Source organism: Corythoichthys intestinalis, chromosome 6 (genome assembly GCF_030265065.1).
Source record: "Corythoichthys intestinalis isolate RoL2023-P3 chromosome 6, ASM3026506v1, whole genome shotgun sequence".
NCBI classification, from domain to species: Eukaryota; Metazoa; Chordata; class Actinopteri; order Syngnathiformes; family Syngnathidae; genus Corythoichthys; species Corythoichthys intestinalis.
Window position 1 is genome coordinate 13,585,141 of NC_080400.1, and position 14,520 is coordinate 13,599,660.

The window sequence follows — 14,520 nt, forward strand, 5'->3', positions numbered from 1 at the left end:
TGCATAGCTATTTTGTTTGGGAATGCCAGTTCTTTTTGCACTGTCGTTTTACTGTGTGAGAATATGGCCTCATTAATACAGATTGAAGCGCTTTTCTTTTTGTGAACATTATTTTTTTTGAGAGATATTATATATGTTGTGCTTTCACTAAGGGATACTTATGTTTGTTATGAAGGAGTTGCCGAAGCTTATGTCAATAAATGGCGCGGTTGGATGAACGGCTGTGTCCACTCGCCTTTTGTAATATTCTGATATAGAATTATCCGAGGCACCCTGAAGTGCACGCGGCGCCAAAGTTGTTTACTCACATGATGCAAGAGTGAGTTAGAGTTACGGCCTGCCGAGAGCCGTAAGCTGTGTTAATGTTAAAGCTGAATGTGCTAATAAAGAAACAAAGTGCCAGCACGTTGCGTGTGGTATACCTAAGTTACGAAAAAGCACAAAACAAGACACCTTTCTCTGCCTCTTAGCTCTCAAGTGCGTCATTGTAATCTGTTTGAGGCAATGCATGAGCGGGTCATTCCGCGCATGCGTGAAATATTTTAATGTGATTAATTTAAAAAATTAATTACCGCCCGTTAAAGCGTTAAATTTGACAACCCTAATTAAAACCCCTCTTAAATGTTTTCGTTTGAATGAAATTTGTAAAATTTTCAATCGAAAAATAAACTAGTAGCTCGCCATTGACACATGGGCTCCCTGCCGCCCTTCCACAGTGTCTTTAACTACAGTAGTGATTGAAATACACCACAAGGTGTCAATGGCGAGTTTTAAATTAATTAGAGATCCAACCAGTGCGTTTAGCCCTTCGACTGACGCCGAAGTTTCTGGGTTAATTGTACCTTACGTTCATTTGAGTGTTGGCTTCACAACGTACGAGACCTCCGATCGTTTATATATTGCCATCCAGTGTATTTGTTGAGCTAAACGAAACGTTTGAATAGAGTTTGACCAAAGTCTGAGTAAGTTTTATGTGTATTTTGCATAGCTATTTTGATTGGGAATGCCAGTTCTCTTTGCACTGTCGTTTAACTGTGTGAGAATAGGGCCTCATTTTTACAGATTGAAGCGCTTTTCTTTTTGCGAACATTATTTTTTTCTATAAGATATTATTTTTGTTGTGCTTTCACTAAATAATACTTATGTTTGTTGTGAAGGAGTTGCCGAAAGTTATGCCAATAAACGGCGCGGTTCGATGAACGCCTGTGTCCACTCGTCTTTTGTAATATTCTGATAAAGAATTATTCGAGGCACCCTGAAGTGCACGCGGCGCCAATGTTGTTTACTCACATGATGCAGGAGTGAGTTAGAGTTACGGCCTGCCGAGAGCTGTAAGCTGTGTTAATGTTGAAGCTGAATGTGCTAACAAAGAAACAAAGTGCCAGCACATCATGTGTAGGACACCTTTGTTAAGAAAAAGCACAAAACAAGACACCTTTCGCTCCCTCTTAGCTCTCAATATGCAAATAACGGCATCATTGTAATCTGTTTGAGGCAATGCATGAGCGGGTCATTCCGCGCATGTGTCAAATGCGTCAAATATTTTAAATTTAAAATAATTTTAAGAATTAATTAACGCCCGTTAACGTGATAAATTTGACAGCACTAATTTCAATAATCAGAATTTGGATGTTTGTGAATCGTTCTTGAATCTTCCACGGCCAAATCGAGAATAATCTAAGAATCGGAAATTTCGCACACCTCTATCCACAACCATCGATGGCAGGTAATGAGTTAAGTGTAACACCAGCATTATACAGTGTATGACGTGTTCCATGTAAGAGTTTGATCGTGCCAACGCTTACCCGCCTCTCCACTCTTTAATTATCGGTATTATTCACAGCTATATTGACGACCAACGCAGTCATCCTCCATGATTCAATCTTGCCTGGGTCAATCTCACACCTCCTCGCATAATGATGCATGTTTTTGTTTTGCCAGGGATGACTAAAACCCCTGTTGGCGTGACCTGTAATTACCTGGTCTGCACTGGCCTTCTCGCTTTAATAACCGTTATTATTATCCAGAGAGCAGGATGGTAGAAGGCAAAGTGAGATGGAAGAAAAAGGTTTCACTAAATGACGGGTTGAAAAATAGACCAGCGTGGCTGATGGGGGAAGGAAGGTATCGGTACTCGTGTTAAAGCAGTACTGAAAGCAATTTTGCCACCTCTGCAATTAGAGCGCCCGATCCAGAGCTCACCACACTTGACAGCAGCAAGTCAGCCGTTGAAGCAGAGAGGATGAGGGCAAATAATGAGTTAGCTCAGTCTGGTTAAGGAGGCACCAGAGTATTGCACCCCAAACCTCACAGGGCTTCATTATTGGATATAAATGCACCTCCGCTAGGGATGGAAACTGCCCCTTTACCTTAAAGGGATCCTCTATTTTTAAGACAAGTAATTCTTAAAAGATAAATGTTAGTATGAGTAATAATAATTTGATATTAAAACTTGTCTTAATGTTTTTGTTTTAATAAAGTTTGTAAAATTATTTTAAGTGATAGGTCGCCATTCTTGTTACGTCGCAGTGCGTGACGTCACCGGGCCCATTGCCGAAATTCCAGCGTGTCACTCGTTAGCTTTCCCAACATGTCCTCGGTTCTACCCTTCCTATTTGAACCAGATCTGAAAAGTGAGGAGCAGGACAGCACTGTCGGTTGTTCACAAGACGAGCTTCAGGGAAAAATGCGTGCAGCAAATACCTGATAAGTCAAAAGTTAGGCAAAAGTCTCAATGACAACAGAGTGAGAGAGCGTATGCTGTTGGGAACTCCGGTTGGGAGCGAGAGTGTATGCTGTTGGGAACTCCGGTTTTATTAGCAGATATTCAAGGTAAGCATATTGCGTTTTCAAACTCATCCCAATGTAATTATGTAGATTGTTAGCATCCAGAGCTGTCGTGTGCTTTACATACAGAACAGGCCAAAGAGCACACCTTGTGTAATCCATGTCTTGTACATTGTAACGCGTGGTAGCTAGGATACGTGTATAAAAGTACCAAAAAAGGGGAGAAGCTTCCACTTATGCACATTTATTCACAAAAAATAATATTTCCATCTTGACCACTCTTTACTCGGGAGCTCAGCAGTACGCAACCACGCGTTCCCTGACGAACTCCAACATTGTTGTAAGTCCATGTCAGAGTCACTGTCATCACTGTACCGTGCCATAGGGTATGATCTGGGGAAAACTCCCACGAAGAATAGCCCCCCCCCCCCCCCCCCAAAAAAAAAAGATAGCAATAGTAATCCAAATCCGCGTTTTTTACTCACTCGAAGATCCAGGAATTAGACTGATCCCATGTCAATGTTGCAGCCGCGATCAGGCCGTCGATTCCACAAAATAGATTGATCCGAAAAGCCGCTGTGGGACCGAAGTTTAAAAAAAAAATAGACAGATCGAAACCAATATTGCAGACGCGGTGGGATCGTTGGATCCAGAAAATAGACGGATCCCTTACTTGACTGAGGATCCAGGAAAAATGTTCGGGCGCCAGTTGTAACGCGTGGTGGGTAGGATACGTGCATACAGGGACCAAAAAGGGGGAGAAGCTTCCACTTATGCACATTTATTCACTAAAAATAATAATTCCACCTTGACCACTCACTTCACTCCTCTTGTTTCCATTTGACTGGAAATTGCATCCAAAAGCTGCACATCGTGGCATTTTACTTCTCGAGTTTAGGCAGCAATAGCAATTGTTGAACACGCTACACATTTGGAAAGATCCCAATGACGTCATCACTGCGAGCCCGCAAACCATGGCGCCAACTAACGGTCAAAATATGTAGTAAATATTATAAAATATTGCCATTGATTTAACATTTTATGTGTTTCTAACAACATATTTTAGTACAAGAGAACAATTGTGGTTGATTAGAGCCTACATGTATTTAAGGTAGAGTATCACTTTAAAAGTTCATACGTTTCAAATTGTAACTGTCATTAACGGTGACAGAATTCTAATCCATATTAACTGGAGATGGGGCAGCCAATGTATGATCACTTCTAAGCGTTGCTTACCGTCAGTGACCTCTAGCAGTGCCTTGGTGATGACACTGCCGGCGATGTTTAGAGCCTGGCAGCTGTAGTAACCCACGTCAGAGCGCTCGGCGCCGGTTATGGTCAGATCCCCCGTCTGCGATACAGAGAAGCGGCTGGACGGTTGGGGCGGTTGGTAGGAAAACAGCAGGTTCTGAGGGTGATACGGAACAGATCCGATACAGTCAGATGGATATTTCACAATTCAGTGGAGTCTTGATGATTGAGTTTACAGTCTTTTTGAGTTACAGGTTGTTGCTGGTCATTTTTATGTGAATGTTAAAGGCCTATATTCTGTAAATACAGCATAATAGGCTGAAGGAAAAATGTCAGGGACATGACTAAGCCATAACCTTGTACGCCCTGAAATTAATTGAGCTGCTTGACTGGACGCGAAGTTACTAAACTCAGATTGTTGATTGTGTTATTGTACAGTTTTGATGTATGTTGCATGCCTGAATGTGCGTCTTTAGTTGTATGGGGGACGGGAAACTGATAAGCATATGCTTCATCCCGTCCGCCTTTGTCTTCTTCTTCGGTTCCTCCGGGCAAATCATATCACATTTTGTAATTGTCAATGATTGTCAATGATGCCGATGATGATGACAATAAAATTCCATAATGCATCTGATTTGTCGCAGTCTTCTTCGTTTTTTATCATCAACGTGTTTGCAAAATGGAATACACATTAAAAAAAAAAAAAAAACAAGTACTAAAATTACGGATTAAATACATTTTTGATTGTTTTCAATGGGAAATTGGAATGAGTAATTTGTGTGGATTAAAACAATATTTTTAATGATTATACACATTTTATAGCAAAATGACAACACAAAACAAAAAATAAACAAAAACAAAACCGTCCACAAGTCAAGTAGTTTCACAACTTATTATACCACAGGTAGTTGTACACCCCATTTGTCAATAAAGTCCAATAAAGGTTTCCATATTTGCTCAAAATCATCTGCCTTCCCTCTCACTGCGGATTAATAAAAAAACTCGTAGTCTGTTACGACCCGCGAATGGGGGATACAACATTGGACCCAAGAGCAGAAAACAATTGAGAGGATGCGTACAAGGGTTTATTAATACAAACAAAACAAACACTCGATCGCGGAAAAGGGGGAATAACAAAAAGGGTTAGTGACAATAGGTTGACAAGGATAAAATAACACTAGAGTAAGCAGTGGGCACCTTAATACCTGCATAAGGCAGAGGAATCGCAAAACAAAAAACAGCTGATGAACAAGCTAGAAAATACGATGAGCTTCGAAAGTACAAGTGTCGAATGGCGATCAGCAAGTTAACATCTCGGCACCGTTCGCTTGGATCGCTGGCGTTTATACAGTGGGGCAAAGAAGTATTTAGTCAACCACCAATTGTGCAAGTTCTCTTACTTGAAAAGATTAGAGAGGCCTGTAATTGTCAACATGGGTAAACCTCAACCATGAGAGACACAATGTGGAACAAAAAAACAGAAAATCACATTGTTTGATTTTTAAAGAATTTATTTCCAAATTAGAGTGGAAAATAAGTATTTGGTCACCTACAAACAAGCAAGATTTCTGGCTGTCAAAGAGGTCTGACTTCTTCTAATGAGGTCTAACAAGGCTTCACTCGTTACCTGTATTAATGGCACCTGTTTTAACTCATTATCGGTATAAAAGTCCTCAGTCATACTGCAAACTCCACTACGGCCAAGACCAAAGAGCTGGTGAAGGACACCGGAGACGAAATTGTAGACCTGCACCAGGCTGAGTTAGGGTTAGGAAAGAATGAATGGGGCCATGTATCGAGAGATTTGAGTGAAAATCTCCTTCCATCAGCAAGAGCATTGAAGATGAGAAGTGGCTGGGTCTTTCAGCATGACAATGATCCCAAACACACAGCCAGGGCAACAAAGGAGTGGCTTCGTAAGAAGCATTTCAAGGTCCTGGAGTGGCCTAGCCAGTCTCCAGATCTCAACCCCATTGAAAATCTTTGGAGGGAGTTGAAAGTCCGTGTTGCCCAACGACAGCCCCAAAACATCACTGTTCTAGAAGAGATCTGCATGGAAGAATGAGCCAAAATACTAGCAACGGTGTGTGAAAAAAGAGTTACAGAAAACGTTTGGCCTCCGTTATTGCCAACAAAGGGTACATAACAAAGTATTAAGATGAACTTTTGGTATTGACCAAATAGTTATTTTCCACCATTATTTGCAAATAAATTCTTTAAAAATCAAAAAATGTGATTTTCGGGTTCCCCCCCCCCCCCCCCCCCACATTCTGTCTCTCATGGTTGAGGTTTACCCATGTTGACAATTACAGGCCTCTCTAATATTTTCAAGTGGGAGAACTTGCCCAATTAGTGGTTGACTAAATACTTATTTGTCCCACTGTATATTATTGTTAATTAGCTGGAATTAGCTGTAGGTGTGACGTCGGGAACGCCCCCACAGTAACAAAACAAAATATGACCAGCAGCAGAATGGTACATGGTCAATGTACCACTGTGTCACACTATTTGTTTTTCTGTATTTCATCGCATTTACCTGACTTCCTTCCCGTTGCCAAAAAATTGCCGGTTGAGGGTTCCCCGTGGCCTCACACTGGAAGGTGACAGTCCGGCCGACACCAATCACTTGGTTCCTTGGTCTCACCACAAACGCTGGTGGCACTGTAGAGCAGCCAGGATTCAATAATTAAACACCATAAAACACAATTAAGCAAGTTTTAATGCTAAGTAACATTGGGGGACGGCAGAATGAGTTTCCACACAGAACACAGGGTAGATCTATTTCGTATCGCATTTGCGAATTCGCCAATTGAATGATTTTGGGGCACCAAAAAAATAAATAAAAAACATAGCCACTGCCTTCTCATGGCTTCTATAGGCAATTACAAACCTTTTTGAGATTATCTCGAGATTAAATCAGAGTTCACTTTTTCGGGAACTGTAAAGGAACTGAAATTCTGATATGTGAACAGTGTAGCTCAGCCTCTGGCTCACGGATGTCGGGGCGGTGTGCGTTTTCGTCAAACTTGCAAACGCATTTAAAATGTAAAGTAAAATAATTTGAAAAATATTAGAGCAAAGCAAACAAATCGTGAAGAGCATTTTTTTGTTTTCAAAACATATTAATTCAACCAATTGAAATTTACACTGCACATTTTTTCTCCTAGAAAAATTGAAAAAATTAGCTTGTATGAACTTTTGCTATCTTGCTTTCCAAATCAAAACAGAAATATTTAAGATGTTGTTTATGACTTTATTAATTGTAAATGTTAGACTTAATCTTAGTATTAGGAGAATGAAGGAGAAGAACAACAATATATAATGGATTTTTCACATCAAAAAAAAAAAAAAGATTTAAGCGATATTATGTCACGAAAGAACATTATTCAATTGTCCTAGACTGCATTGCTTCTTCCTAAAAAGACAACAAAATATAATGATTTAAAAAAAAAAATGTTGATTTGATAATCTTTCTTTTATTGGAGACACTCATGCCAACAATTAACTTCCACCTAAGTACTGGTAGTTTTATGTTTCATACAGTGCTGGCCAATAGTATTGGCACCCCTGCAATTCTGTCAGAAAATGATCGCAATTACAAATGCTTAGGTCGTAATTTCTTCACTTATTTTGTTTGCAATTAAAAAAGACAAAAGAGAATGGAAAAAACAGGACTAAATCATTATCTTCAAGTGGCCAGCAATATGTCCAGACCTGAATCCCATACTGTAGAACAACTGTGGAGAGATCTGAAAATGGCAGTTTGGAGAAGGCACCCTTTAAATCACAGAGACCTGGAGCAGTTGGCCAAAGAAGAATGGTAAAATTCCAGCAGAACATTGTGAAATTCATTGATGGATACCGGAAGCCGTTGTTCGCAGTCATTTTGTCTAAACGTTGTGCTACCAAGTACCGTATTAGCCCGAATATAAGACTGTGTTTTTCGCATTGAAATAAGACTGAAAAATAGGGGGTAGTCTTACAGTCGCGGTCTAGATAATATACCCATCCACGACGCTAGATGGCGCCAGATATCATTGAAGCGATGTTCTGTCATGACAGATCTCAGCTACTCTCCTCATTCACGACGCTAGATGGCGCCAGATATCATTGAAGCGATGTTCTGTCATGACAGATATCAGCTATTCTCAAGTTTAACCAGTTTGCATTATTTTATTGCAATGTTTTTCCTTATTCAGATTTGTTTCAAGACTACAGTTACAGTTAGACTTCACTTTGATGGTTAATGCAGTTATTGCAATTTTGTTGTTTTATCACAATAAATTGGTTTATTTACATTAAAAAAAAAAAAAAAAACAGAAGCTATTCATTTACGAATGTGATTGCACTTTAGTTCACATATTTAAATGTTCAGATATTAAGATTCGATTGAGGCAAAATAACATGCTTTTTCTCTCAAATATATTGTTATAATCATTTGTTTCGGATGTACTGTAATTATTTTCTGTATAAAAATTAATTTGGTGTTCAAAAAGTCTTTTTTCAAACTTGAGTCTTGAAAAAGAGGGGGTCGTCTTATAATTAGGGCCGTCTTATATTCAGGCCAATACGATATTAGGCTGAGGGTGCCAATACATTTGTCTGGCCCATTTTTGGAGTTTTGTGTAAAATGATAATCCATCCATCCATCCATTATCTTCCGCTTGTTCCGGGGTCGGGTCGCGGGGGCAGCAGCTTTAACAGGGAAGCCCAGACTTCCCTCTCCCCAGCCACTTCAACCAGCTCCTCCGGCGGGATCCCAAGGCGTTCCCAGGCCAGCCGAGAGACATAGTCTCTCCAGCGTGTCCTGGGTCGTCCCCGGGGCCTCCCGCCGGTGGGACATGCCCGGAACACCTCTCCAGGGAGGCGTCCGGGAGGCATCCGAACCAGATGCCCGAGCCACCTCAGCTGGCTCCTCTCTACGCGGAGGAGTAGCGGCTCGACGCCGAGTCCCTCCCGGATGACCGAGCTTCTCACCCTATCTCTAAGGGAGAGCCCGGACACCCTGCGGAGGAAACTCATTTCGGCCGCTTGTATCCGGGATCTTGTTCTTTCGGTCACGACCCAAAGCTCGTGACCATAGGTGAGGGTAGGAACGTAGATCGACTGGTAAATCGAGAGCTTTGCCTTTCGGCTCAGCTCCTTCTTCACCACTACGGACCGGTGCAGCGTCCGCATTACTGCAGACGCCGCACCGATTCGCCTGTCGATGATAATGATTTTTTTTTTTTTTTTTTTCATTCCCACTTGTGTTTTTTCATTGCATGCAAAATAAATGAATACATTAATACCAAAGCATTTGTAATTGCAATCATTTTCTGGGGGTAATTGAGCATTATCTGACAGAATTGCTGGGGTAACAATACTTTTAGCCAACATTGTACATCTTTGTTCATGTACTGTAACAAACTCATTGTGATTGATTTTTTGATATTAACATGCAATCTACAGTATACATTATTTACAGTTATTAACCTTAACTAGCCAACATGGACTAAACAATGCTAAGCACTGCACAGATGCAAGTATGATTGTTATATAAACAACAAAGGTTATCAAGCTGCCAACTCATTTATATGGAAATGGTTTGGGAAAATGCGTTTTAACCATCTGCTCCACACCGACACCCTCTAATCGGGCGGACGTCGACACCCATGGATCTTCATGACAAGCTGAATGGGTGCGGCATTACCACATTCGACCTTCTACTGTGAGGATATACACTAGTTAGAGGCCAGGTGCGGCCTAACATTTTCTGCCTACTAATGTGTTAATGATTTGTACACCGAGGCTGTGTGATGCATAGAAAAAAAGCAAGTGGAAAGATGTCGTCTGAAATAAAAGAGTCATTTGTCCACAAATTAGACGCGCTGTTTGGTAATGCATTAAAAGAAGAAGGGGACAACAATAGAAAAATAAATGAGACAGCTTTACCTTGGAGGCCCTAACACCAGTGTTTTTTTGTTTTGTTATTTTTACCCATTTTGTTGCCGTTGCCAGTGACAACAGCGACATGATTGGCATGTGGAGTGGTGATAGGAAGAGGATGGATGGGGGGTGGGTGCGGGTGAAGTGGCGACAGCTTCCTGTCTTGGGTGACGGATGACAAGCCAACTTACCAGACACAACTAAAAAAAAGAAAAAAAAGACAACAACACAAAACCACAATGTAAAACTAAGGTGATGTCAATGGATGCAAATGCATACACATTGTTGTCATTTGATATAAAAACATATACATTTCATTGTAAATTGGTAGGAAAACCTGAACCCTCTTGTTATGATGCGGGTCAACCAGACCTGTGTAAAATCATAAAAGATATAAGAAAAATATGGAAAAATGAAAGAAAATACCTGTATTATGTTAAAAAAAAAAAAAAAAAAGACATATGTTTTGATTCAATTTCTTGTAATTAGTCCGTTGGTCACATCCATTACTTTTTTTTTATCTTATTTTTAATGAATAAAATGAAGCATAGTTAAAACAACACTAGGTAACTTTTCAACCTTTATTAAGAATGTTCATAACATTTGTGATATGTCGACTAACAACTAGTTGAATGACACCTCTTTTATATCTTGAATGGGTCTGCATCGCTTTCACCGGCACTAATTAACTTTGAGTAAGGTGGCAGGAACCCTGTCACACACAAAAAAACTTACAAATGTGCTGACTGCTTTACGGCATAGAGTACATCACTTCCTCCTTTCCCTAGTCATTATGTAGACGTACATCGATGCTAACGCTTTAGCGCGAATTCTGCGAAGATGGCAGAGCAACAGATACAAAAAGTTTTGTTCGAGGAGGAAAAAAAAGGCTAGGATAGAAGGATACTCAAGAATCAACATTGGCCCGGCTTTCATTTGCTGGCGTGACGTCCCCCCATCCCCCCTCCCACCAAACTCGTCAGCGCTGACGAGTTCCAATGGTGTGGGGGTTAGCCACATTAAAGGCTGAGTTATGCTTCTGCGGCAGACCTACGCCGTCAAGGCAGACCCGATTTACAACCCTTCACCGTAGCCTGATGTGCTCCGCCATCAAATTCTGACTACGCGTCACGTCAACACGTGGTGACGTGACATAAATGAGCAGTGATTGGTTCACTCAGACTGTTGTTTCCTGTTCAGCGGGAAATCGACGCCATAAACAAACATTTTTGCGCTGCGTTCAAAAATGGACCAAGCGGACGAGAGGATCATCGAAGAGGTCTGCAAGTACAACCAACTGTACAATGTTTCGTCAAGGCATTATAAAGATTGCCAAATTGCAAGCAATTTGTGAAAGAAGATTGCTGAAAATACGGGGCTGGAGGTCAGCGAATGCATGAAAAAATTGAAGATCCTCCATGACAATGTGTGTTCGGAAACAAATGGCCACACAAATCGGTGAACCAGACGGCCAAAAACTGCCAGCTTTTTTTTTTTTAATCACTTTATGTTGTATTTTTGGTTGGTGCACTTTATCATTTATTTTGTACATATGTTTGCTTTGAGTCTGTGACTTAATTACATTTTATACTTCAAGTATATGTAGAATAAAGCACAGGTTTGGTGTCAAAAGAGTTGTTTTGATGTTTAATTTTCAACACACAGTTGATACATCATCACTGATTGAGAGTGCCTCGGTGCTTTTATGATTACAGTACGTGTTTACTATTACTATCAAGGCTTCCAACGCAGTTCGGGAAATTCCACAGCCGCCAGAAATCTGCTATGGCTTCCCACTGGCTGGTTGGACGATATGGCAAAAAATTGGGCTGGAGGGCTGTGCACAATGCTTTCCAGATCTCAGACAAAACGCTGGACATATTCCTCAACGCCTGTTTGAAGCTAACCGCCACAGCTTACTGGTTTCCACCGAAGGCTAGAATTCATAATGTCTCTATGCGGCATCAACAGTCGGACAGACCACAGCCGCAACAGTCTTCACCATCGCCTACGCCTCAACATTTGTATGATCAACATTTGTTTTTCATTGTTGATGAGCTGAAGATGCATATTCAAGCGTTCCACCTCCATTTGCATTGTTGTGTAACCTTAAGAAAACTAGAGGAAGTCGACAAGATTCCCCCAAAACCGTACAAACACAATGCCACACCCCTCTAGTGGCTTGGCGGTGAATTACAGAGCAACGCGTTCCCTTGCCACAGAACTATCGAATCCTTATTGACGCCGTAGGGTCTACATCGTCGCCATGTCGTCACCGCAACGCGGAAGCATATCTCAGGCTTGAGCCACACGGTTGCTAACCATCATATGGTATTGTTTAGCCACAGGCAAAGGATTACTTTTCATCCTACACACAGCCACTGAAAACAAAAATGTTGTTTAATCCATCTGCAGGCGGCCATCATGACATTACGACACTAAGCGGGACTGCGCTAATCCTCATGGGAAATGCAGTCTTCCTTATGGCGAAACATTTTAGATTTTAGCAATGCCGCTTTTGTCCACCGGCGTTGCTGAAATCGACCAAAACTGAGAAGTTACCAAGTGTTGCTTTGTACTGTAGTTTGATATTGAAAAAAAAAAACACACAAAAAAAAAAAAAAAACAATAAGGGTTGGACGTCATTCAAAATTGAATCTAAATAGTGAAAAAAAAAAAAATAAATAATAATTGTGAATTAAAAAACAGAGAACTTTTTTCATATTTTAGTAGTTGTAGTAGTAGTTGTTATTTTCAATCTTTGATACTTGAACATAAATTTTCAACAGATCATTTTTGTCGTTTCAAAGGAACATAACTTGGAAGGTTGCAGATTGACCAATGGAAATCTATGCACAAGGACACAAAGTATATTTCGGATTATGCTAAATAAAATGACAACATGATGGAACATTTCCCAAACACGATAAACGCTTCCACACCCTCCATGGGAGTCCTATCCCATCAGCTGAGGGATGGTTACGAATGTGGGCTGAGGTCCATAAAAACGCAAGGTGAATGTTAACTTGTCACTCCCAGAGTCATAAATCTCTCGCAGTCGATCGCTCACCTTATCTAATCTATGTGCTCCCACGAAAACATAAACGCTGTCAGTTGGTGTAATGAATTTAGTCCATCCTGTCTGCCGCATACCCCTTGTGCCGTTGACTCGTGTGTACCCTTTACAATGCAGATTTACATCAGCACTCATGTGACGAAGACGTTCATTAATGTCTATCATGAAAGCTCAAATTTCAGAACAGCCCACACAACACCCACATGTCTGAGCCTTTAATGAGATACTGTCTGTCTTTGTCTAGGGCTTGGCAGTTGGATTTCTGATAGCTTCACCAGTATATGGATCTTCAATAAATCGAGAAAGACAAACTACAAAAGGATTTATGCACACTTCTCGCTGTAACCAAGCATTATGATTTTGTAATTACTAGAGGTGTAACGGCAAATGAAGGAACAAAAGCAATTGGCTAGCAATAAATATTTGGGCAAAATAATGATACAATAAAAGATAAACGATTTATGAAGTAACTGATGAACAGTATGTAAGATTTTCTTCTTAGGGAACCTGGATTGCAGCCAATGACAACAGTAATAAATATGTGAGAATAACTTATTCAATAAAATGTCTCATAAAAAGGGTTGACAGTAACATCTTTGCTTGTAATTAGAGATGTCCCGATCGATCGGGTCCGATCACGTCATTTTCAAAGTATCGGAATGGGCAAAAAATATCGGCCATGCCTTTTTTTTAATATACAGTGTATATATTTTTTAAATTAAATCGTTTTCTAATTGTATTTAACGTTACAGGCATAATATGTTACACTCATCCAGAGTCTTTAGTTTAGGCTTAAGGTAGGGTTATCAAATTTATCCCGATAACGGCGGTAATTAATTTTTAAAAAAATGTATCACGTTAAAATATTTAACGCAATTAATGCATGCACTGCACGACCCACTCACGCATTGTCGCGCTCAATCTGTAATGGCGCCATTTTACCTTTACAGAGAGATAAAAGGCAGTGTAAAATGAGTAGAGTGAATTTTGGCAGCCTTTGGAGTCTTTTTTTAATTGGCTAAAGCCTTACAGTCCCTCTCCCTACGATTAGAAATATTCATGGGAAGCAATGTGGGGAAGCAAGGTAGCAATTGATCTTTTTCTTAACACCTTATGTTATTTCCCAACGCAGAGAAGATATATCAATTGGTAGCACTACGCTAGGGCTGGGCGATATGGCCTTAAGTAAGTATCACGATAAATTGAGCAGATTTACCTCGATAACGATAAATGACGATAAATTCGCCCAAGCAAACTGTTATAAAATTTGAAAATTTGAATCAATGCATGGAATACAAATTAACAGTTTCTCGTTAAATTTATTTACCAGCTTTCAATTTAACAATTGCACATGCAGTCTAAACATTAAGTGTTAAAAAAAATCTTCTAAACAATAAGAATTCTTGTGTGAACATTTATAACAGCTTGTATGACTTGAAAAATATCATCACTTGAATTTCATTAAATTCATTCCGCAT

General features: G+C 40.2%; 1 protein-coding gene across 5 annotated transcripts in view; it reads right to left on the bottom strand.

The window, feature by feature from the left end:
• LOC130917793 (roundabout homolog 1-like) overlaps window positions 1–14,520 on the bottom strand; it is a 621,696-nt gene that overhangs the window by 86,540 nt on the left and 520,636 nt on the right. For all 5 annotated transcript variants that reach the window (XM_057839493.1, XM_057839489.1, XM_057839494.1 and 2 more), the window contains 2 exons: window positions 6,575–6,699; window positions 4,024–4,195 (listed from right to left, as the gene is read on the bottom strand). In XM_057839493.1, the coding sequence (XP_057695476.1) occupies window positions 4,024–4,195; window positions 6,575–6,699 (297 nt within the window). The remainder of the gene's footprint in view (window positions 1–4,023; window positions 4,196–6,574; window positions 6,700–14,520) is intronic.